At 52.0% G+C, this 23,889-nt stretch overlaps 1 protein-coding gene across 6 annotated transcripts in view; it reads left to right on the top strand.

Moving 5' to 3' along the window:
- Positions 1–18,371, top strand: part of LOC138917391 (ral guanine nucleotide dissociation stimulator-like) — a 39,127-nt gene extending 20,756 nt beyond the window's left edge. For 3 of the 6 annotated variants that reach the window (XR_011425284.1, XR_011425286.1, XR_011425285.1), the window contains 11 exons: positions 4,504–4,652; positions 4,956–5,146; positions 6,799–9,346; positions 9,749–9,859; positions 10,717–10,910; positions 11,519–11,626; positions 12,280–12,481; positions 12,628–12,908; positions 13,694–13,909; positions 14,255–14,358; positions 14,891–14,936. Coding sequence is in view for 2 of the 6 variants with exons in the window: in XM_070233589.1 (XP_070089690.1) it covers positions 14,937–14,960; positions 15,740–15,808; positions 16,252–16,326; positions 16,912–16,944; positions 17,315–17,436; positions 17,642–17,733; positions 18,068–18,129 (477 nt within the window). In the remaining 4 variants the exon portion in view is untranslated. Of the gene's footprint in view, positions 1–4,503; positions 4,653–4,955; positions 5,147–6,798; positions 9,347–9,748; positions 9,860–10,716; positions 10,911–11,518; positions 11,627–12,279; positions 12,482–12,627; positions 12,909–13,371; positions 13,910–14,254; positions 14,359–14,890; positions 14,961–15,739; positions 15,809–16,251; positions 16,327–16,911; positions 16,945–17,314; positions 17,437–17,641; positions 17,734–18,067 lie in introns of those variants that run through there. The other 3 variants (XM_070233589.1, XR_011425287.1, XM_070233590.1) reach the window with 3 other exon arrangements.
- Positions 18,372–23,889: the final 5,518 nt, after the last annotated feature.

The raw sequence follows: 23,889 nt of genomic DNA, 5'->3' as shown, positions 1-23,889 counted from the left end.
GAGAGGTTGCGGAGAAAAAGGACCCCTCCTACACTGCTGGAGGGAATGCAAACTGGTGCAGCCACTATGGAAAACAGTATGGAGATTCCTCAAAAAATTAAAAATAGAAATACAATATGACCCAGCCATCCCACTACTGGGTATCTATCCAAAGAGCTTGAAGTCAGCAATTCCAAAAGTCCCATGCACCCCTATGTTCATTGCAGCATTATTTACAATAGCCAAGACGTGGAAGTAACCTAAGTGCCCATCAACTGATGATTGGATAAAGAAGAAATGGTGTATATATATGTATGTATACACTCTATGTGTGTGTATATATATATGTGTGTGTGTGTGTGTGTGTGTATGTATGTATGTATGTATGTGTATATATATAGTGGAGTACTACTCAGCCTTAAGGAAGGATAAAGTTGTTCCATTCAAAACAGCGTGGATGGATCTTGAGGGAATTATGTTAAGTGAAATAAGCCAGATAGAGAAGGACAATCTCTGTATGACTCCACTCATATGAGGAATTTAAACGTGGACAAAGAGAACAGATTAGTGGCTACCAGGGGAAAGGGGGCTTGGGGGTACAAAGGGTAAAGGGGTGCACCTACAACATGACTGACAAACAATAATGTCCAACTGAAATTTCACAAGATTGTAAACTATCATAAACTAAATAAAAACTTAAAAAAAAAAGCAGCTGGGAAAAAGGAGGCAATAGAAGACACCAAGAAGGGGTGAGCCATAGTTTATGGTGAAAAGGAGAGGAGTATCCTGGAAGCTGGACTGACTGTGTATTCAGGATTATGGTAGACACCTGAATACATAATGAGCAGGACATGGTCCCTGCCTCTGCTCCTGTTTTAATTTGCTCCATGGTTCAACTCTTCAGTTAATGGCACTACCTAGTCTATCATGCCTGAAAACTTGGAGTCATCTTTTATTGTCCTTCACACTCTCACATCTATTGGGTGAGCCACGTTTTACTGACAAAATATCGTTTTAAATTATAGCATACTTAGTGGGAAAAGTACACGAGTCTTGAGTATCTACCTCAATGATTTTTTTTTTAACAATCTAAACACACTATCATAAAAACCCCCCAAATCAAGACATTCACTATTCTGGCTCTCCAGAGGCCTCTATCGTGACCCTTTGCAGAATTTGCTCCCACCCAAGGTAACCACTACTCTGACTTCTATCGCTGTAGCTTAGTTTTGCCAGTTTTTGAGCTCAGGTAGATGGAATTATACTCTATGTACTCCTTTCTACCAGGCTCCTTTTATTAAACATCCTGTCTGAGATTCATTCATGTTGTTACAGGTAATTGGTTGGTTTTTATAAAGCTCTTTAGATCTGATTATTATTGCATAATGCATTAGTTTTGGTTATTGATAGCTGCGTAACATGCCTATCCAAACTTAGTGGAGTGAAACAACAACCATTGTATTAGTCGGATTCTGTGGGTTAGGAATTTGGTAGGGAGAAATTGCCGTGCTCTCTGATGGTTGGGGTCTAGAATCATTTAGAGGCTCTTTCACTCACATGGATGGTACCTTGGCTGGGATGTCTTGAAGACCAAAATCCTCTGGGATCGTTCACAAGGGCACCTACATTTCCTGTTTTGAAAAGTGGCAGTTTTATTTTTCCAATGGTATATCTAAAATACAATTTCAATGGAGATGGAAACTTCTACTTGAAAGTTGCTCTACTTCTTTTCCACTTTTGGGACCCAGGTGACCTGTTCAGATAGTGTTCACCTATTGCTGATACAAAGGGTGTACTGGGGCTGGTGATCATATATGACCAGAGGAAACTTAATGTCGGTATCCAGATGCAGAGATTCCTTTGAGGAAGGGAGGAGGTTTAGGAAATGCTTGGTGAGCACAGTCTGTCTGGTATTGGATAAAATCACAAGAATTTGGGGATGAACTCCTGCCTCCTCATCTTGGCCCCTGGTCTTGAGATACCAAGTATAAATGGACATGGTGTGCGTCAGGGCTTGTGTTGGTGGTCTATTTTCTTCAGTGCATATGGTTCATCTTCTGTTTAGGAACGAAGTCTTATCACCTGATCGCCAGCATAGCAGTTGCAATGAAGGTGGCTGTGCCCTGGTTGCAGATTCTCCATGAGGAGATTCTCCATGAGGCCTTAGCTCTTCACAGCTTGTTGGCTGGCTTCACTGAGCAAGCTTCCTGAGAGTGGCATGTCCTTGGAAGTCACATCACACCACTTCCACAGAGCAACGCTTCTACTCTGTTGATTGAAGCAGGTTCACGCCTGCCTAGATTCAAGGGGAGGGAACCTGAACCTCACATATTCATGGGATGTGTCTCAAAGAATTTGTGGCCAATTTTTAAAACCACCATGAACTAGATAGTGGAATTGATTTATCCATTCTACTGTAGATGGATATTTGAGTACTTTCTACTTTGGAGGAATAAGGAGAATGATGCTCTAATCATTCTTGCTCCTTCCTCTTGGTTGAAATGTTTAGATTTCAGTTGAGGACACATCTAAGAGTAGAATTGCTGGTCATGTTGTATGTGTGTCTCCAGCATTAACAGGTAGATCCTGCCAAAAAGCTTTCCCAAGTGGCTGCATGAATTCCTACTCCTACCTGCAGTGTGTGAGCCTTCCAGTTGCTCTGCAGCTTCCCCTCCACTTGCTGCCCTCAGCTCAGCATTTCAAAACTGTTTTTAACCATTCTCTGGTTGTATAGAAGATCTCAGTGTGGTTGAATTGTCATTTCCCTTGTCCCTGCTGATTTTAGCACATTTGCATGTGCTTGTTGGCCGCTGGGACACTCTGTGTTGTGGAGTGCCTGTTGAAGTCTTTTGACCAGTTTTAAGCAATTGGTTTGTTTGGCTCCTTTCTTACTGTGATGCTGAAGATTTTCTGTATTCTGCATGAGAATCCTTTGTTGAATATTCGAATTGGAACAATCTCTTCGCATCCTGTGATTTGCCAATTCCCTCTTGTAATATGTCTCATGATGAACTGAAAGTCTAAATTTTAATGAATCCAAGTTTACCAATCTTTTCTTTTATGGAGAGTGTGTGTATGTGTGCATTTGTGTGTCTTCTTTAAGAAGTTTTTGCTACCCTGTCATCCTGAAGATGTTTTCTTATGTTGTCTTCTAGAAGTTTCGTTATTTTACCTTTCTCCTTTAGGTCAAAGTGTCCAGGAATTGAGTTTTGTGTATTGTGAGGGTAGGGCTCAAGGTTTCTTTTACGTCCACATGCTCATCTCTACGAGTAATAACAGGCAGCATTGGGACAGGTGGACACAAGCCTGGGAGTTAGGGGTCCTGTATTCTCAGCCTTAACCTCCCTTTAAAACACCCTGTGAACTTGAGCAGGTGATTTTCCCAGTTCTCCCTCCTCTCAGGCTCCCTCCTTCCTTCCTTTTTTCCTTCTATCCTTCCTTCCACACTCCCTCCCTCTATTCCTTCCTTCCTTCCATCTATCCATCCAAGCATCTGTCCAGATATCAATCTGTCCAACTGTCCTCCTGCCTGTTTGCCTGTTTTTCCTTCTTCTCTCCTTCCATCCTCTTTCCTCCCATCTCTCCAACTTCTCTTCCTTGTGTGTATTCTTCCTGCTTTCCTTTTGACCCTCCATTTGTCCACTCATCCTCTGTCCATCCAGGTATCCCCTCTGTCTGTGCCTCTACCTCTCTCTTTGTTCCGTCTCTCTCTTCAACCACACTCACTCTTTTGGGTTCATCTCCTTCATAAGCTTGCTCTTACCTCTACTCACACAATCCCTCCTCCTGTCACTCACATTTATGGCTCACCTGTGAGTGGTTGTCCTGGGACAGCCACTACTGAGTGCAGATGAGCCTGTGGGGCTTCACCCACTGTATGAGGGCTCTATCCCACCCTAACAAGAGCCCTTTCCACAGCTCCTGAGCCAGGAAGCAAGTTCCTGCCTACTTCATCATCACTTGAGCAACCAGAAGCCACCACAGACCTAGGGGACCCCTCTTCCTTCCCCAGAGTAGCTCTGCAGCCCCACACCTACACTGCCAAATTATCACTTGGGAGCTGGAAAGCCGAGGTGTGCAATTCTGGTTTTCGGGCAATCATGCCTATCACAAAGATTATACCAATAATCGAATCTGATGCAGCTCTCAGAGAGCCCCTGGTCTTATGAAATTCACAGAACATTCTAATCGAAGGTGGGATGTTTTGAGGAGAAGCACTGGCATTATTTGGGTGGGAAGAGCTTTGTGGAGGAAGTTTTGCCCAGGTGGGGTCTTTAAGAAGGAGTAGGCATTATATAGGGAAATAGGGTGTGTTTTGAGGAGCAATCCTCAAGTGCAGTGGGTGTTACTGGCAGGGGAGGAAGGAAGACATGAGTGATATACTGGCTTCAACTTGGATGAGCACAGAGGTGGGTGGTGGTTCCACTGGGAGCAAAGGCAACAGATGATAATGAATTCAGGACTCTGATCTGGTCTCAGGCCAGCTGTCAGTGATGGCCATCTCTCCCCATCTCTTCTTGCAAGCTATGGTGCACGAGCTGAAGGCCCTCACACTGAAGTTCAGCATCTCCAACCTCCAATATTCAACAGACGTGAGCAAGGGCTCAGCGACATTTAACTCCACTGAGAGAGTCCTGCAACACTGGATGAGACCCTGGTGCCCACAGCTCCTGGTAGGATGAGTCCCAGCCAGCCGCTCCCCACCTGCTGTCTCTCCAGCTCCTCCTCCTCCTGCCTCCTCCCCTGCTTGGATCCTTGTTCAAGAAGAGCAGCCTAGGCCCCTTGTCCTTGGGTTGCAGAGTGATCTCCCTCAGGGAAGTCCCTTTTCTGAGCTTTGAGAGTCACAAACGCTTTCAGAGACCACCCCAGTTTTCACTCTTCCCACTGACTCCCAATTTGCTCCTCCCTCCCTCTGGCCCCCATTATCAGAGGATTCAGGACATCTCTCTAGAGTCCCCGCATTCCTCTCTCCCCAGGCCTGCGGACGATGGGGCAGCCACCAGCGTGGAAGCTGTCTGCACCTACCACCCTGACCCCATGGCTCACGATGGAGAGTATGACAGAGACACCAGGTGACAGCAGCATTCCTGGGAGCTTAACCAGCTGACTCACCGTGTCACCCCGAGGGGCCTCTACTCCCTGCTCAGGGACAGCCTTTTTGTCAGTGGTGAGTGTTCATGCTGAGCTGGATTGACAGTGATCGTTACTTATGCCTGTTCTGCTTTATTTCCTCTCTAACAAGTCAGCCCAGGTTCTGATTTGGGGGACACAGAAACTGAATATGTAGAAAATTTCAATTTGCAAATGAAGACTGTGCTGTAAATGGATTTTTAGATCCCAATCATAAAAAAAAATTCAACTATCTCTATCATAATTTTTATATAGATTGCCTGGCCAGATTATAATATGTTGGTTGTAATGGGTTTAAATATACTATTAAAATTAGTTTCACATGTTTATTTTTACTTTCTGAAATGTGGCTACTAAAAGAAGTTTAAATTCCATAAGATAGAGTGTCAATTCTACTGTTGCACAGCACTGTTCAAGCCATGAAAATAAAGCCCAGAGAAAGTGGTAAGGGACAATTTTTCCAAGGAAAGGAGTCAATCCAACCCACGCGGCAAGATGCAGAAAACAGTCTCATCACACACACACACACACACACACACACACACACACAGTCACAAAACAAAAGCAACATCATCATAGAGTTGCCCCACTACTTCTGAAGTAGCAAGAGATTGCACTCCTACATTGTCCTGAGTGGACGAACCTCAGGAAAGAAGCCAGAAGTCAAGAGAATTTACCAAACAGGAAGATATGAAACCAGAGAGTAAATGTCAGCATCTTATATGAGGTTCCCAGTGGTGGATTCTGTTAGTGATTCAATATGTTAGGGAGAATTTTGCTAGAAGGGTTGTAACAAAACTAACCTTTCCTTTCCTTTGTAGACATATACAAGTTATGTAAAGAATAACAGCTGTAGCCAACCAATGAAAAGATGATAGAACACGAATATCACTCTTCTAAATCACTCCTGGATTAGTCAGCCAGTCAGGGAACAGATGACAGTGGATTAAGTTGGAGCTTATTAGGCTGATTCTGACTTAATGACCATCCTATGAATTGTCTCCTGCCAGGACCTCTAAAACATGCTGCCCCTGCCACTCATTTGCCACCAAGGTCCACCAACCAGACCAGACCTTGCTGACCAATGCCCTGGCTGGGCCCCTTCTGAGCACACCTGGAAGATTCTCCCTAAGTCCCATTCTGTCACGGTGCTCTTCCACCTACAACCGGCCAGGGAGACATTCACTCCAAGGCTCACACTGTGTGTGCCCAGTTCTCGGGATGGCACTTCTCCCTCAAGTGAAGAAAAGGATCAGAGTGCAGAGCCTGTGGGCTGCAGCCATCAGGACAAGGCCTAAGGTTTGCTGCTAGAGAGAAGAGAACCTGTAGTGGGTGTGGGTGCCGGGGTGCAAGAAGCCCCCGTGATTTCTGGATAGAATCCCAGAATATGATGCAGGAGAGAGGAGGGATGCTTGGGTGTGATTCTGCTAGAGAATGTCCATAAGGAGGCAGATGTGCCATTGGAAATGCCTTCAACAGTGTTGTTCATTCTTCGATTCATCCTGTCTCAGGGAGTTCTGTCTACATCCATCCAGGCACTAGTCTCCCTTCTGGAGTAAAAAGATAGCATCAGAAGAATGTTTCCATTTCATTTATAATGGATAGGTACAGTGCTTGTAAGGTGCTAGGTGTTGCAAGCAGTTTTCAAACATTAACTCCTTTAATACTCTCCATGTCCTTACAAATTAGGTACACTTATCATTCTTGCCGACACCAGATGAGGAAACTGAGGCACTGATGAGGTGAGTAACTTGCCCGCTACCATATCTAGGAAGTGATTGAGCTGGAATTTGAACATAAGATATTGTCTTCATATGCTCTGCTCTTAAGCATGTTCTTTGCTCTCTAAGACTTCACACCATGAAGACGATGGCTCAGCATATCCATTTTCTTGTTACACCCAGTAGCCCCATTCTTTGATCTCTGTCTGAAAAAGATACTTTTTGCATCAAAACTGTTGCACATACACACCAAAATGACTTCTCCTCATGTCCCATGTCCTGGAAAATACATAGAGAACATTTCAAAGCCTTTCTTGCCCAGGCTGGGAGTGCTTCTGGGAAATCCCACTGTTCCTCTAAGAAGCCAACGGAAGGCTGGGAGCTGAGTCTCAGGGGAAAGGTGACCTCAGCCGTTACCATGGAATTACAGAATGGATGGGAGGCCTCAGCAGGAACTGACTTCAGGATTGGTGGTGTTTGAAGCTGGGCGCTAATTTTCTGGCTGTGGGTGTAGGGGCTGGTGCCGCATTCCAGGGAGAAGGGATGGCTCCCTGTGTTCTTAGAAGAAACAAGACCCAGGAAAGAGGTGAAATGACAGTTTCCATTCAGAATGGACTTGTGAGGGGAAACATTCAACCCAGAGGAGACAGTCATGTTCCTGAGGGCACCGGAAGAAGCTGCCTCTGCGTCTGCCAAGCAGAATGCCCTGCTTCATGGACTCACTTTATCCAAAAGAGACCAAGAAGGAGAAAATCATGAGATGACCGTGCAGATGTGAGATCTGTGACGTTGGAGACTGTGCCTGGGAGGCCCTGAAAGGCCTCAGAGGAGTAACATTTGCTGTGAGCAGAGTGACAGATGTGAGGCATGCCTGCCTGTGTCTGGGAACAGTTTGAGTGTCAGGGAGAAGCCACTGCTGGTGCAGAGACTCACAGGAAGAAAGCAGTCTGAGCAGAGAAGGTCAGAAAGCTGGCGGTGTGGCTGGAAGGATCCTGAGAAGAGAGAGGAGGGGAGATGGGGGTACGGCAGGGACGGGTGGCAGGACTGGCAGACTGCTTTTTCCTGTCACTCTCTGACGACGTTGCTCTAAGACCGTGCCCCTAGAAAGTACAAATCCTTAAGCTCTCACAAAGTGTGTGTGCCAGGAATGGGGCACGGCTTAGCTGGGTGCCTCTGCCTCAAGGTCTCTGTGAAGCTTGGGCTGCATCTCTATTGCGGCTCGACTCGGGGAGCATGTGCTCCCAAGTTCACTCACATGCATGTTGACAGGGTTTGTTTGGACGGAAAGCCTGAGTTCCTGCCTGTCTGTTGGCCGATCATTTCCTCCATTCTCTCCTATGGAGCCTCTACATAGGGAAATTGAACACATGTGCACTTGCTCCCCCAGTTCCAGAGATATAAGAGGCAGAGAGAGAGAGAGATGGAAACAGGAGGAGGGAAAGAGGGAGGGGGCTAAAGACAATGAGTAAGAAGGAAGGGCCAGGCTTTTTGTTCTTAACCCTGGGTTGTGTACCATCCCAACACCTTGGCTGCATTCTATTCAGAAGTCACTTCCTAATGACTGTGCGGTTCCACAAGGATGTGCACAGCAGGAGACAGTGAGCACCGGGAGCCGTGGTGGAGGCTGCCCTCCACATAGGCCAACATGAGGCACTTGGTTCTGACTCTAAGGGAAACAGGAGACCGTGGAATCATTCATGCCAGTGACTGGCAATCTCTGAATTTCCTCTAATTTCAACCCGTTAAAGCTGCAGATGTGTAAATGAGGCCCAGAGGGGCAGAGACTTGCTCAAGGCCCAAGAGCTGTGACACAGGCCTGTTTTAAGGGGTACTCCACACGATAGCCCACCCCTTCTTGTCATTCTTTCATCTCTAAGTGTGTGCATCAGACACAAGTGAAACCAGACACCAGGTGTTGTCACTACTGTCTCTTCTGCAGCTGAGGACATCCTGAGGGAGCTATTTCTGGCCTCGTCCCTATCGTGCAGGTTGAAGGATTGAGGAGGCCTTGCGAGGTACAATTGTGTTTCCAGGACACAGAGCTTCTAGGGAAAGAGAGGCGTGAACTCAGCTGAACTCAGCTTCCTCAAGCTGGAAACCTGGTTCCCTCTCAAGGTCCTGTGTGAGGCTCTGTGCTGGCTATTTGTGTACAGTTCTGGTGATGACATGGGCAAGGAGGGTGAGTAGCCAAGATCCCAGAGGGGTTTTGGGTTGGTGTGATTGAAAGAAGAGGCCTGGGTAATGGAAGCTTGAGGAAGTGACCTCACTTCCTTGGTGACAGACCCTAACAGAACTTAGCACACTGGTCTCCAGGCGCCCGCATTCTAGACATAGCCTCCTATTGAGCTCACTTGAGTAGAGACACTGAAGAGAGCAGGATGCTCTGCTGTTGTCTCCTGACTTGTCGAGGCTGTGGCTTCAGGAAAGCCAAGAAACAGAGACTTTTCAGTTGCTACACACATTGGCTTGGCCCTCACCTGCACCACCCCTGGCCATTTGGCAGGAGGATCCCTCAGGTAACACAGGGCAGGCCAACCGCCTTAGGCCACAATGGGATCCCAACCCCACACCCCTCTGAGCCTCCTTGTGTGTCCCGGGGGAGTGGAGTGAGGGACGGCGGGGCTGAGGGGGCACTCATCCTAGGCAGGAGCCCTTTGCTGGGTGTTGGAAGCCTGGCAGTGCGTCGTGTTCCCAGCCTAGGTGTTGGCTAGCAGGATGGGAGAGTGGGTGCTGGGGACCAAGCTCCTCTACCCATAGGTTAGTCCCGAGCCATCCGGGTGTCATCTCATTCCCTCCCTGGCTGGAGTTCTACACAGACACTGCCGGGTACCTGATCCCTGCTGGGGTTTCCTCCTGTGGCCAAGTCGAGGCAGGTGCCTGAGACATCCCGGCCCGGCTCTCGGGCACTGTCTTTGCAGAGCTGCACGCAGGAGGTGGTCAAAGAGCTGGCAAATGGCTTCGGGTACTCCATCTCCCTGGACAGCGGCCAACTGCACCGCACCATCATCAATAACCAGGGCTGCTCTGAGGTGAGAGTGGGCACAGAGGGGTCTTCCCACCCAGGCCCCTGAGATGACCAGGGTAGGCCCAGAATCCAGCCTCAAACTGCCCATCTCCTGGGAGCCTAACAGGGCTGTCCCCCCTGAGTGTCCCACAGTCCCAAAGGAATCTGGACTTCTGCTCCTCCCCACCAGCTGCATAGGAGGATAGGAGGGCACTCGTTGCATTTTCCTAGGAAGATTAGAGAAAACGTTGTCACTTCCCACTAGGCCCTGAGTATCTTTGAATTTTGCCTTTTTTGGAACATGCAACCTCGATAACGAGGGTCTCCAAACTCCCTTTAATGTAAGAGAAATAACCATCAGCGTGTTTTGGAAGTCAAAGGGATTGTCAGAGTGTGTCACTGCCTTGTACACTGTTTCCAGACTGGGGCGGGGTGGGGTGGCCACATAACATTTCCCTCCAGGTTGGGGCCCAATGAAGCCTCAGGCAGTTAGAGGGGCTGGCCCTCAGCCCTCACTTTGGGCAGCTCTCAGTTCTGACCCACAGGACCTAGAGAAGCCACCTGGCGCACCTAAGCCTCTGTTCTCCTCTCTAGAGAGGGGGTGTCTGTTGAGGACTCACTGGGCTGGTGCTCTTCACAGAGGGAGGTCTGTTGTCCCTCAGTGAGCAAATGGCCTCGAGGGAGATCAATGTGGAATCCTTCACACGCCCAAAGTCAGATTGTACTGTGAGAGCCCAGAACCTTGCTGAGTGTGAGAGCTCCTGTGTCTCCTGTCGCACATGTCTGGGAGGGGCTAGGAGTTCCTGGGTCAGCTGCAGACCTCGATAATGCTGGTGGTTCACAGTGGTGGCCCTGACCCTGTGTCCTCCTCATCCCACCCAGAGTGAAGATGAGTCCACTCTGTCTGTAACTGAGGCCTGCAGGATGCGTGCCCTCCAGGCAGGCATGATGCAGAGGCTCTCAGAGTCTGTGCTGCCAGCCTTCCCCAGCAGAGTCCTCTGCAGTGTCATCACCTCCCTCTACAGCTACTCAGGCTCCAGCACTTCCCACCAGGTCCTGGACCAGCTGTTTCCCAGGTGACTGCCAGCCTCCTCCTCAGCACAGTGGTGACTCTGCCCACTGCCAGCTGTGTGTCTTGCCTTGGGAATGTCACCACATCTCTCTGAGCCTGAGTTGGCTCCTCTTAAATGTGGGGTGAGAGAGGATGAACTTGCTAGGCTTCTCCCAGGGATGAATGGGATCAGCCATCCAGGTGCTTCCCTGGTGCCCGGCTCTGCAGAGAGGGTGGTGGGCCATGCTGTGGTTGCTGGTGGTGATTATTTCTCTGTCCCCCATGGAAAGTAGTCTTCACTTCACCTCTCCCTTCACTGGCTTGTGGCTTTTTGAGTTTGGAAAAGCACCTGGAGAGCACCCTGTCAAAGAGTTTGAGATGCCATCCAGCTGGTCCTGGTGCTTGTCCTTGGTGTAGCCACTTAGGGATCTCTAGGGTCACAGAGGGGCCACAGGCCCACTCAGACACCTGGGATGGTTCTGGTTGGAGGTCATTCAACAATGTCTATGAAGGACCTACTCTGAGCAGGACTTCTGGACACACTAAGGGTCACTCAGTGAATGAAGCAGACAGCCTCCCTGGTCCTCCCCTCTATTTTGAGAGTCAGACAGTCACACTTGACATCATTCACAGGTCCCATCTACCCGCCATCCCGGGTGATGACTTCATCCCCTTTGGGACACATGGAGGCAGCTTGGCCCATTGCGTGCGGGATGCTGGAGGACACGACCACCTCCCAAAGTGAGTGGTCTTTGGGACGAGAAGAAGGGCCTCCTGTCTCTAGCAAAAAGGGTGCGGGGCGAGGATGGAGGCTGTGGCCATGTCAGGCCTGGGAGAACCCTGCATCTCACCCATCTTGTGATTCCCATGGGAGGGCTCAGTTCTGGTGGCTTCCACTCCAGCAGGACTGGACTCAAAGAGAGCTGTGCATGGGTCCCAGGCCCCTTGAGAATTGGAAGGGAGGCTGGGTTGCCTTGTCCCCTAGAGACCCACTCCCAGCAGAGTCCCAGCTCCTCCTGCCTCCCTTTCTCCACATCCACACCATGTGAGCACCACCGCCAGGTCCATAGTAGGAGGTGTGTGAGCAAGCTGCTCCCAAATCTGCTGGAGTCTTCATTCCAGTGGCCCACATACATGGAGGGCTTGAGTGGGCTGTGTCCAGACCCTTGGGGAGGAGAGTGTCGGTGGGAACAAGAGACTCTCACAGACTCTGTGTTCAGCCTGCTGGATGAGCAGGCCTGCCACAGCCAGGTCAGGCAGCCAGGGCTCAGGGCTGGGATGGGGCCCTCCTCTGGAGGGGGAGGGTCTGGCACAGGGGCGCAGATGCTAACAAGAGTGCCTTGGGAGGCTGGTGTTTAAGGAAAGGCCAGGCCACTGACTCTCTGGCCCATCAGCCTCCCCGCAGTGCTATCTATTTCCTGCTGGGAACCTGGCTGGGCCAAGGGCAGGATTGCAGGGAGCCCCTGCGGTTTCCCTCTTGGACCCTGCAGCTGGCCACTCTGCACGTCAGCTTTGGTGGCTCCCATGTGGAGGGCCATGCCTACCTTCTGCCAGGCCACCTGGAGCATCTCAAGGCCATTGAGGCCGAACGGAAAGGTGAGGGGACTGGAGTCTGGGAAGACTGTCTGTGTTGAGGTTCACGGGCTAGCGTTCCCTTAGAGGCAGTGGAGTCCTTTCTGTCTTTGGAAAGGCACAGAAACTGTCAGGTGTGTGCGTGAAACTTTCTCTTTATCCTGCTCCAGAGCCAGCTCCAAAGCTCCTGCCACTTCCAGAGCCAGAGCCAGTGCCAGCCCCCGGGCTGGAGCCAGCTGCACCTCCAGTCTCACCACGTGTGGTAGAGCTGGAGCCAGCAGCCCCTGAGTCGGCCACTCCAGGACCAGAGCAAGGGCCACCAGTAAAGGCAGCCCCAGAGCCCAGCTGCCCCTGGGCCATGACCACCGAGGACCAGCTGAGGGAGGAGAAGCCGAACATCTTGGACTTCCCTCCCCAGCTGGTGGCAGAGCAGATGACGAGGATGGCTGCGGTGAGCAGAGGAGCTCGCGGGGCGGGTGGCCCCTGCCTTCCCGGTGCCATGAGCCACCCCACACCTGCCATTCCCTGCTCAGGATTCCGATGATCTGGGTCCAAATCCCTGCTTCCTTCCTTATCAACACTGTGACCTGGGCAGATTTCTTTCTCCCCAAGCCTTCGCTGTCCCCTAGCGAACACGGGACAGTAGAGACAGACACTCAGCACCTGCTGTATAGGGTGGCTGTGCCGATGAATGAGGTGGGAGAGAGTGGAAGGTGGGCAGAGTCTGGCCCTTTGGTGGGGGATGGGCACTCACTGAAGTGCTGCCAGGTCCTTGGGTGGATCCCCCATCTGCGCAGGTGTCCCGGACAGCCTCAGCACTTATCAGGAAGGTGATGTGTATTGAGTCCAGTGGAGACAGTCAAACAAAGCTGGGGGTTGTCCCTGCCTCTGGGGGAATGTGAATGGGAATGGGGAGTGGGACTCGAGGGGCACTGGGATGGGTGGATGATGGCCCTTCTGGTGGGCATGTGTGGGCTGCCTTCTGGAGCTTGGAGGAAGTGAGACGGGGCTGGGAGCAAATGTCCCCTCCCTTCCCCACAGTCCTGAGTTCGGGGTCATCCTGGACTGGGTGCATTCAGTGGACACAGACAAAACCCAGGGACTCCCATAAGCCTCAGGCCAGATGCTCTGCTTCCTGAGCTCCAGTTCTGATCTCACCCTGCCTGGGCCTATGGGGGACTGTGGACGCTGAGCTGGGGTGTGGCAGGACCGGGTGACACTCCGCATCTTCTGCAGGAGCTGTTCAAGACGTTGGTGCCCGCCCACTGCCTCGGCTCCATCTGGTCTGAGTGTGACAACAGGAAACGCGAGTCCCTGGCACCCACCGTCCGTGACACTGTGATGCACGACAACACCATGGCCAATTGCATCCTCGTCACCTGCCTTGGGGACGCTAGCATGACAGCACAGGACAGGGCCAGGGTGGTTGAGCTGTGGATCAGGGTGGCTGAGGTAAGCCTTGGCACGCCCTGTCTGGATGCATGGGAATTGCCTCTTGTTTCTCAGCTCTCAGGATTGAAGTCTGGGGTCTTAGTCCCTGGACTGTCCCTTGACCCTCATGCCAGGGCCACGTTGACCTTGACTTGAGGTCCCAGTGGGGACAAACTCACTTCCTCTCTTGTGTTGAGCTACAAATCCTTGTGCCTGGCAGTGTTACTCATCGGGTGGCAGGTGTGCCCTCCCTGGCTTCCCTGGGCATGTGTGTCCTCCAGGACAGGAGAAGTCCGTGAGGTGACAGAAACCAGAGGCAGCAGAGCTTCAGCTCACCCTCACGGCTCCATCTCTCCGCTTCCCCAGGAGTGCCGAGGACTCGGGAACTTCTGTTCCCGCCACACAATCCTTTCTGCCCTGCAGAGCCCTGCCACTGCTTGTCTCCAAGACACCTGGGGACAAGTTTCCAGGTGGGTAGTGGGTAGACTGCTCTCCAGCCAAGCACCATGAGGGTGAGGTGGCCCAGGCAACATCATTTGGGCCGGCATGTCCCCCAAAGTCAGCTGAGAACACCTGGGAGACAGCGAACACCGGGCGCAGGGACTGACCTGGGTGCTGGGTCTCTGAGTCTCTCAGGGCCCTTAGGCCAGCAGTTCCATCCCAGGGATTCATTTCCTTCCAGACCAGATCCTGGCTTGAGCCCAGGTGGAGATTGTCAGGTGTTTCCTTTGCAGCAACAGAAGCCTCTATGCAGCTGAAACCAACACTGTTCCAAGGAGATCTGTTTGGGACATCTGGGAATGGAGGCCCCAAGGGACAAGAGGAGAGGCCCCTCCACAGTCCCATGGGGACCTTAGAGCTCAGAGCACCCCAGCGAAATCCCTCATCCAGGCCCCAGGCAGTTTGGATCTGCTGGGTTCTCAAACAAATGGGACTTGCCTTCAAGCATCCCACAGTTTTTCTTTCTTTCTTTCTTTCTTTCTTTCTTTCCCCACCCCGCAGGGAGAGTTCTGGAACCTGGAAGAAGTGGGTCAGGAGATAGAAACGCATGAGCAGGGAGCTGCTAGTGCAGGTAACCTGGAGGCTGGAGATCTGGAAGGAGGCCAGAAGGAGAGGGGAGGGGAACATCCTGAGGGGATCCTAGGAGGTGAGGCTATGGCAAGGCTCAGCCCAGGCTGGGGGTCAGAGAGCCCTGTGAGGGTGGGGCAGGCCGGGGCCACTCGGCCAGGTCCCCCAAGACTCCCTGCCCTCCCTCTCCCTGTCTGTTCAGCTGGGGTCTGGACGCACCCCTGGAGTCCAGAGGCCGGGGCCTTTGTCAGATTTGGAGCCAGGGGTGGGGTGAAGGTAGCGGGGACAGGGCCTGTAGCTGGCATGGGGAGCAGCCTCTCCCAGTGGGTCCTTGAGCCAGTCACTGCCCCTCTGGGGGCCTCCGTCTCCTCCTCTGGGAAGTGGAGGGAAAAGATCAGCGGTGCAGGCCTCCCAGTGGGGTGCTACCATCCAAGGGAGGACAGGAACGGGAGGAGATTTGTGCCGGCTCCTCCTCGAGAGGTGAGGGGAGAGCAGTGATGACACGCAGATGACTCTGAGTCCTCAGGAGACTCCTGGAAGCAGGTGACATTCTCCTCACACTTTTCAGCTGAGGAAAGAGGGCCAGGGAGGCCTGGGCAGGCCCAAGGTCACACAGGACTGATTCCTGGAGCTGGGACTGGTCTAGAATCAGAGCACCCTGCAGTTTGGAGCAGCAGAGGCAGGAGGGGACTGGAGCCGATGGCCAGGGTCTGAGATCAGGGGCCTTGGGGGGACATGTGGAGGGGAGTATGGGCACACTGACCCTGTCTTCGGCCCCAACAGGAGGCGACCTCCGTGTTAAAGACTGCAGAGAGGGCACGCCAGGGAGCCCAGGAGAGGCAGTGGCAGCAGGTGAGGGTGACTGTGGGGGAGGGGCCCAGGAGTCAGAGGAGAGGGGGCGCCTCCTCCCAGCTGGAGGCCTCCCTCAGAAGAGGGGCCTTCCACCTCAGGTGAATCTGCTGTGGCTGCCAAGCATGACGGGCCTGCAGTGGCAGTGAGCAGGAGGAGGCCTGGAAGGGCTGGCAGCAGGGCAGATTTTGGGTGGGGAAGGGCAGGGGCCACTGCCCCTGGGAGGCGCCAACAGCCATCCCTGTGACTTGACTGATGGAGTTTGGTGTTCCTGGAGGGGAGCGGGGGAGGGAATTTTGTGTGTTGCGGTGTCCCGAGGATCCTAGGCTGCTCTGTGTGGGGGCGTGGGGTGGGCAGGAGGCTGGGCTGAAGGGTTTCAGGGGAAAGTTCATGGGGGCACCTGAGAGCGGGAGCTCATCACCATGCCCATCCTGATGGCGGCACAGGGTGTCGTCCCCTCCCTGGTGACGTTCTTCGGTTCCCTGGAGCTGCTGGACGGTACAATGGAGGATTACGTGGAGGTGAGTGAGCCCGGAGGTGGGTCCAGGGGCTCAGGCTCCTGAGGGTGGGGAGGAGAGAGTCCTGTCCTGAGCCCTGAGCTCTCTGCATTTGGAAAAGGTCCTCTCGGCAGGGCCTCCAGCCTCGTGTGGGAGTTGGGGTGTCAGGCCCATCTCCCCAGTGGGTGATGCAGGCTCTGCATAAGCCACCGTCCAGGTTCCCTGGGCTTCTGAGGCTCAGAGCTGCCTGACTGTGTGGCCGCAGGAGGTGGTGTCTGAGCTGGACTCAGCCTCTCCCTCTGGCCCTGCCAGTGAGGGAAGAGAAGTCGGGCCCCTCCCAGTCAGGAAGCACATCAGAGGCTGAGCTGTCCCTTCCTGCCTGAGGCCTGAGTCTCCCCACGTGTCATCAGAGAGGGTTGGGTTACAAGGTCTCTTGCCTCAGTTGCTCTGTGCCCCCTGCTCTGGAGCCCAGAGACTGGCCCAGGTCCAAGTCTGGGCTCTGGATGGGCCTGCCCACTGGCAGTAGTGCAGCATTGCAAGAGGTGTGGACGGGGGCTAGTGCTGGCCAAGGGGGCTGTTTCTGATGGACTGCGGCTGTCTGCTTTCCAGGGCAATGTGCTCAACTGTCGGAAATGGAATGAAGTAAGCAGCTGTGGCCTCCCGGTGGGGAGGGTGGGTGTTGGAAATCAGAGACCCCCCAGCAGTGGGCAGGACCCCCTCTGGCCCAATCCCCAGGGTGGAACATTTATTTGCACAGTTCGATATACAGAGCTAGGGATCCTATGGCATTGGTCGGTGGGGGAAGGGCTGGCATCAAAGACTCCTTCCTGGAGGAGCTATTTTGAGCCAAGTGTGAGAGCAGGCAAGTCCTGACTGGAATCGCAGGGAGGGAGGGTTCCCAAGTGGGCAAAGGCCCCAGACTGGCCCCTTGCCCCCTTCCTCACCCCCTCCACGAGCCCTGCAGGGTCCCCCACTCAGGCCCTGTAGGCATCCTGTGCTTGCTCTGTCCTAGCAATTCAAACTGATGGACGAGATCGAGCTGCTCCAGGAGGCTGCAAATCTGTACACCGTGCAGCCCGACAAGCACTTTGGGGCCTGGTTCCAGGCCGTGGAGCCCCTGAGCGAGGAGGAGAGGTGAGTCGGGTCAGGAGTTGGGGGAGGGCAGGGCAGACTCTCTCTGCTGACCAGCTCCAGAGCCCATGTCCATGGCTCACTGGTCAGCCTCAGATCTGGTTGCATGGCGACCCCTGGGGCCCTTCGACTCCAGCTGCTGGCAGGCTCCAGGATGCACATGTGATGTGTGGCTCCTGAGAGCTCCCAGCTCTGCTCTGTCCTGTAGCTACAGCCTGTCTTGCCAGCTGGAGCCCCGATACCACTGGGTCAGAAAGATTCAACTCTTCTTCAAACACAAGAAGAACCGCTCAGGGCAGAGTGAGTGTCTAGACCGGCAGTGGCTGAATCCACGGGCTCAGGAAACATTCAGACTGAGTGTGGGCCTGGGGAGGCAGACAGCTGGCCCTGGGTTCCAGCTCCACTGCTGAGCAGTCCTGTCCTGGGCGGTTGCACTCACGTTCCTGGGATTGGTTTCCTCCTCTGTGAAATGGGTGACGCTAAATATCAGCCCCTGTGTCAGGGACAGATGGGGTGCTGTTGGCTGACTGAGCACTGAGCAAATGGCTGGAGCAGAGAGCGCAGTGGGGGCCGGGATGGGGTGTGCACTGTGGTTCCAAGGCAGGCCACTCAGGAAACGCCTCTCTTTCTCCAGACACCAGACCCCCAACCAAGGGCCCAGTGGTGGTGGTCGATGACCCTCCTGAGACCAGCTGAGCTACAGCGGGGACACAGCATTGACACTCAGGGTGCACATGGCCACCTCCCCTGATTCTGATGAGGAGAACTTTGTGATCCGTTTCTGGGGGTCCCCTGTTGGCCACGAGGGGAGGCACCAACCCCTCTTCTCCCTCCCCCGTTTTGCCCAGCACCTATTTCCCTATTTGGCGGGGCCATATTTTGTTGTCAATGGTAAATGCTCCGTTTGAGTATTATATTAAATTGTTGCTTCTTTCTAATCCTGGGAGTGGAGGTGTGAGTCTTTCGCTCGCAGCACTCATGGAAACCGGATCCAGAAACTCACATTCCTCCTCAAATTTAGAAATCTCCCAGAGTGAGCAGCTCAGTTTATGTGGAGAAGGGAGAAGTGCCAGTCCTCTCCCTGGCTACTGAACGACATGCCCAAGTCCCCCTCCTGCCGAGGACAGGATAATTGCAGTGTGGTTCACCCTGTCCAGGAGCAGAGATGGCCCCTCCGACCTCTTGGGACTAAGCGGTTGGAGGCGTTTTCTCAGCCAGAGCCACAACCACTAAGCTGGGCGTGTCTGTCAAACTAGCACGTGCCTGTCCCTAGCACACGTCCTGCCCAGGACAGTGGCTGCCTTTCGACACTCTGCCGGAAGAGGGAACATTTTCCCGGTTTCTCTTGCACACAGATTAGGACCTTGTTTTCTGATTCAGTCTCCGCAATGGCTTCAGCTCTAAGTGGGGAAAATACCGTCAAAAGCTCAAAACGTGCACATAGAGAGGACGAGGCCAGAGGAAGGTCCTGTGGACATGGACCATGGGCAGGCAGGACTCTGCCTTCTCGGGCCCACTAGGGGCTCCCTGTTCACCTCTGACCTAGACTGGATCCCCCTGGGCTTCTGGTCCCTGACTCTGAATACCATTTCCTGCTTGTTGTCTATCCAAGGGGAAAGCTGTGGGATGCAGCTTTTAGGGCCTCAGCCAGGTCTCCCTCCAGAAACCTAGTGCTCCCAACAATCTGTTCCAGAAAATATCACCAGAGACAACACTTTCCAACTCATCTTATGAGGCCAGCAGTACCCTAAAAGCAAAACTAGAGTTTAAAACTAGGGAAAACTTGAGAACAACAAGTCTCAGAAATGAGCAGTTACCGTTTTCTATGAAATATTAGAAAACTGAAGCCAACAATGTAAAACAATCATACACCAGGACAAAGAGGAAATTTTTTCAGGTATGCAAGGTTGTATCAGCATTCCAAAATTAAATCAATGTGATCCACCCTGTCATAGGCTAAAGGAGAAATTTATACATATATGTCAGTTGGTATGTGGGGGAAGTCATCAGATAGTACATATTAGATATGTCAGGTTCTTTCTCTATCAATTGCACCTCATTAAAGCTCTTACAAAAATGAACCTAGATATAGAATTTACACTTTCACAAACTTTTAGTAAATGGAACAGAGACCTAAATGTAATGCAAAACAATGCAACTTCTAAAAAGATTATGCAACAAACTCTAAGTGGACTCGAATCTGGAATTATGTTATTAAGATACAAACTGAAAGTATAATCTCTGAAAAAAAACTGATGTTAGACTTTATTTATTATTTTGGTATGGAAGGTTGACCCTGAGCTAACAGCTGTGCCCATTTTCCTCTATTTGGACTGTGGGATGCTGTCACGGCATGGCTTGACAAGCTGTGTGTAGGTCTACACCCAGGATCCGAACCTGTGAACCCCAGGCTGCCGAAGTGGAGTGCGTGAACTTCACCACTGTGCCAGCGGGCTGGCCCCAAGTTAGACTTTATTAAATTAAAAACTCCTGCTTTGTGGAAGGCAAAATCGATGAGTCAAAAGACAAATTACAGACTGGCAGACGATATTCGCAAAACAGATATATGATAAAGAAACTATGTCCAAGATATAAGTAAAGAATCCTTAAAAGTCAACCATAACAAAAAAATAAACAACCTTATTGAAAAATGGGCAAAAGACCTGAATATATCCCTCACCAAAGAAGACATACAGATGGCAAACGATCCTGAGGACAGATGACCAACGCCACAGGTCATTCGGGAATTTCATATAAAACCTCAATGAGATACTTCTACACACCTATTAGAACTGATAAATGCAGGAAACTGGAGCCCGGTTCCGGTGTATCTGACAGTTGGTTCCATGGTGTCTGGCAGGTGGTTCCTGTGTGTCTGGCATATGGTTCTGGTACATTCGAAAGTTGGTTTTGGCATGTCCAGCAGGTTGCAACAGTGTGTCTGGGACCTGATTCCATCCTGTCCGGTTGATGCTTTCAGAGTGTCCTGGCTTTGTTTCCGGCATGTCTTGCAATTAGTTCCTGCATGTCCGGTGGGTGATTCTGGCGTGTCTGGCAGATTTTCCAGCCTTTTCCAGAAATTGGTACCGGCGTATCCAGGACCTGGTTCCGGTGTATCCGGCAGGTGATTTTGGTTTGTCCGGCAGGTTGTTCTGGCGTGTTAGGATGGTGGTTCCAGCTTGTGTGGCAGGTGTTTGTGGCATGTCCGGCACCTGGTTCTGGCATATTTGGGAGGTGGTTTCAGTGTATCTGGTACTTGGTTCTGGGATATCCAACAGGTGGTTCCGAAGTGTGTGGCAGGTGGTTCCTGTGTGTCTGGCATGTGGTTCTGGTAGGTTCGGAAGATGGTTCTGGCCTGTCCGTTAGGTGCTTCCAGCATGTCTGGAAGTTGGTTCTGGCGTGTCAGACTCATGTTTCCAGTGTGTCTGGTGGGTGCTTACGGTGAGTCTGGTGGGTCATTATGGGATGTCTGTGTGGTGGTTCCAGAGTGTTTGGCGGGTGCTTTTGGCATGCCTGTCGGGTTTTTCCAGCATCTAAGGTGCCTGGTTCGAGCATATCCAGCAGGTGAGTTCTCAGCTTCCTAAAGAGCTGGAAGCAAGACAGTTTGTGGCTTGTCTCCCCTTGAGGGATGGAGGCAGTGCTTTGTGCTGTCCACCTCTCGAGCAATATAGGGCATGGTTGAGAGCAAATGGGCCTTTCTGACATAGGGGCTTTCTGACACTCTCTCCATGAGTGCACAAGGGCGGTTGGTTAAAAGCCTCTTGTCTCTATCCTCCTAAGCTTGTGGAATCACAATCATATGGGCCTTGGCCCCATTGCTTAAGGGGAAGATGTAGCCATTACCCCTGAGCCGGGTTGGCAAGAGGGAAATGTGGCAGAAGCAGAAGTTCTAAAGTAGCGAGTTAAGGGCTGGGAGGAAATGGCATTCAACTGCCTGTGTATGAGAGGTTCCCAGTATGCTGTAAGAGCACTGTGGAAAGCGACTTCTTTCTCAGCTTCCTAAAGAGCTGGAAGCAAGATGGTTCGTGTCTTGTCTCCCCTTGAGGGATGGAGGCAGTGCTTTGTGCCTTCCACCTCTAGAGCAATGTAGGGCACGGCTGAGAGCAAAGGGGCCTTTCTCCCATAGGTGCTTTCTGACACTCTCTCCTCCAGTGCACAAGGGCGGTTGGTTAAAAGCCTATTGTCTCTCTCCTCCTAAGCATGTGGAAGCACAACCATTCGGGCCTCAGCCTCCTTGCTTAAGGAGAAGATGTAGGCATTTTGTCTGAGCTGGGTTGGCAAGATGGAAATGCCCCAAAAGCAGAAGTTCTAAAGCAATGAGTTAAGGGCTCCAAATAAACAGCATTTCAGGTGCCTTTGTATGAGATGTTCAAGGTACACTATAAGAACAGTGTGGAAAGTGAGTTCTTTCTCAGCTTCCTAAAGAGCTGGAAGCAAGATGGATTATTGCTCATCTCCCCTTGAGGGTTGGAGGCAGTGTTTTGTGCCTTCCAGTTTTAGGGCAATGTAGGACTCTGCTGAGCAAACTTGGCTTTTCTTCCATAGCTGCTTTCTGAACACTCTCTCCACCCATGCACAAGGGCGGCATGAGAGGTTGCCGGTATGCTGTAAGAGCACTGTGGAAAGCGAGTTTTTTCTTAACTTCCAAAGAGTGGTTGGTTAAAATCCTATTGTCTCTCTCCTCCTAAGCATGTGGAAGGACAATCATTCATGCCTCAGCCGAATGATTTGGGCGGGTATTGTGTGACCCACCTGCCTTCAATGCTGGAACCAACTGCTGGACACTTCAGAAGCATCATCTGGAAATGGTGGAACCACCCACCGCAGATGTGAGAATCAGGTCCAAAATGTGCCAGAGCACCTGCAGGACACACCAGAACCATCTGACTCAAACGCCAAAATCACCTGCTGGATACACAAGAACCACTTGATGGACACTTCAGAATCACATGACGGGCATGAAAGAACCATCTCTCAGAGTGCCAGAACCATGTGCTGGAAATGCCGGAACCACATCACTGACAGACATGAACCACCTGCTGGACACGCCTGAACCATCTGCTTCACTCGCCAGAACCACCTTCTGGACAAGCCAAAATCACCTGCTGGATACACTGGAACCAGGCCCCTTAGAAGCCGGAAAAAGCCAACAGACATGCCAGAAGCACCTGCCGCACACTCTGAAACCACGATACAGACATGCCTGAATGACCCGCCATACACACCAGAAGCACCCACCAGACACGCCAGAACCACCTGGAACCACCTGCCGGACACACTGAAACCATGGCACTGACACGCCAGAACAACCTTGCAGACATGCCAGAAGCACCCAAAGGACATGCTGGAACCATCTTCCGAACATACCAGAACCACATGCCAGACACACAGGAACTACCTGCCAGACACTTTGCAACCACCTGTTGGATATGCCGAGACCACGTGCCAGATACACTGAAACCACCTCCCGAATACACCAGAACCAGGTGCTGGCCATGCCACAAACACCTGCCAGACAAGCCAGAACCACCAGCCTAACACGCCAGCACATCCTGCCGGACATGCCAAAATCACCTGCCAGATAAACTGGAACCAGGTCCTGGATACGCCAGAACTAATTTCCAGAAAAGGCCAGAACAACCTGCCAGGCAGCCTGGAATCCCCTGCCAGGCATGTGGGAACCAACTGTCAAACACGCCGGAACCAACACCTGGACACACAGAACGCACCAACCGCACACGAAGGAATCAGGGTCCGGACACACGGTAGCCACCAGCTGGACATGCCAGAACCACCTTCAGAACATACTGGAACCATATGCCAGACACACAGGAACTACCTGCCAGACACCACGGAACCAATGGTCAGATACGATGGAACCAGGCATCCAGTACGCTGAAGCCACCTGCTGAACACGCCCAAAAGCTGTGCTGGACATACCAGATCCATATGATGGATACACCAGAAACAGGTCCAGTACAGGCCAGAACCAGGTTCCAGAAACACCTGAAACAGCTGCCGGACACACCTGAACCAGCTGTTAGACCAGCCTGAACCACTAGATGGAGAATCCTGAACCACATGCCAGGCACACCGGAACCAGGTGCCCCACACGCCAGAACCACCTTCTGGACACGTCTGAACCACCTACAAGTCTTGTGAGAACCACCTGCCGGATACAGCAGATACAGGTGTCGCACACACCGAAACCAGGTGATGGACATGACTGACCACCTGCAAGACATGCCAGAACCAGATGCCAGACACACTGGAACCACCTGCCAGACACCTCAAAATCCCCTGCTGGATATGACGGAACCTTGTGACACAAACGTCGGAATCATCTACCAGACATGCGGGGACCACCTCTTGGATATGCTGGAACCAGGTGCCTGATTCACTGAAAGTACCTGCCAGACACACCAGAACCAGGTGTCAGACACGCTTGGACAACCC

Source organism: Equus caballus, chromosome 14 (assembly GCF_041296265.1).
Source record: "Equus caballus isolate H_3958 breed thoroughbred chromosome 14, TB-T2T, whole genome shotgun sequence".
NCBI lineage: Eukaryota > Metazoa > Chordata > Mammalia > Perissodactyla > Equidae > Equus > Equus caballus.
This window is presented reverse-complemented; position numbering and strand designations above follow the sequence as displayed.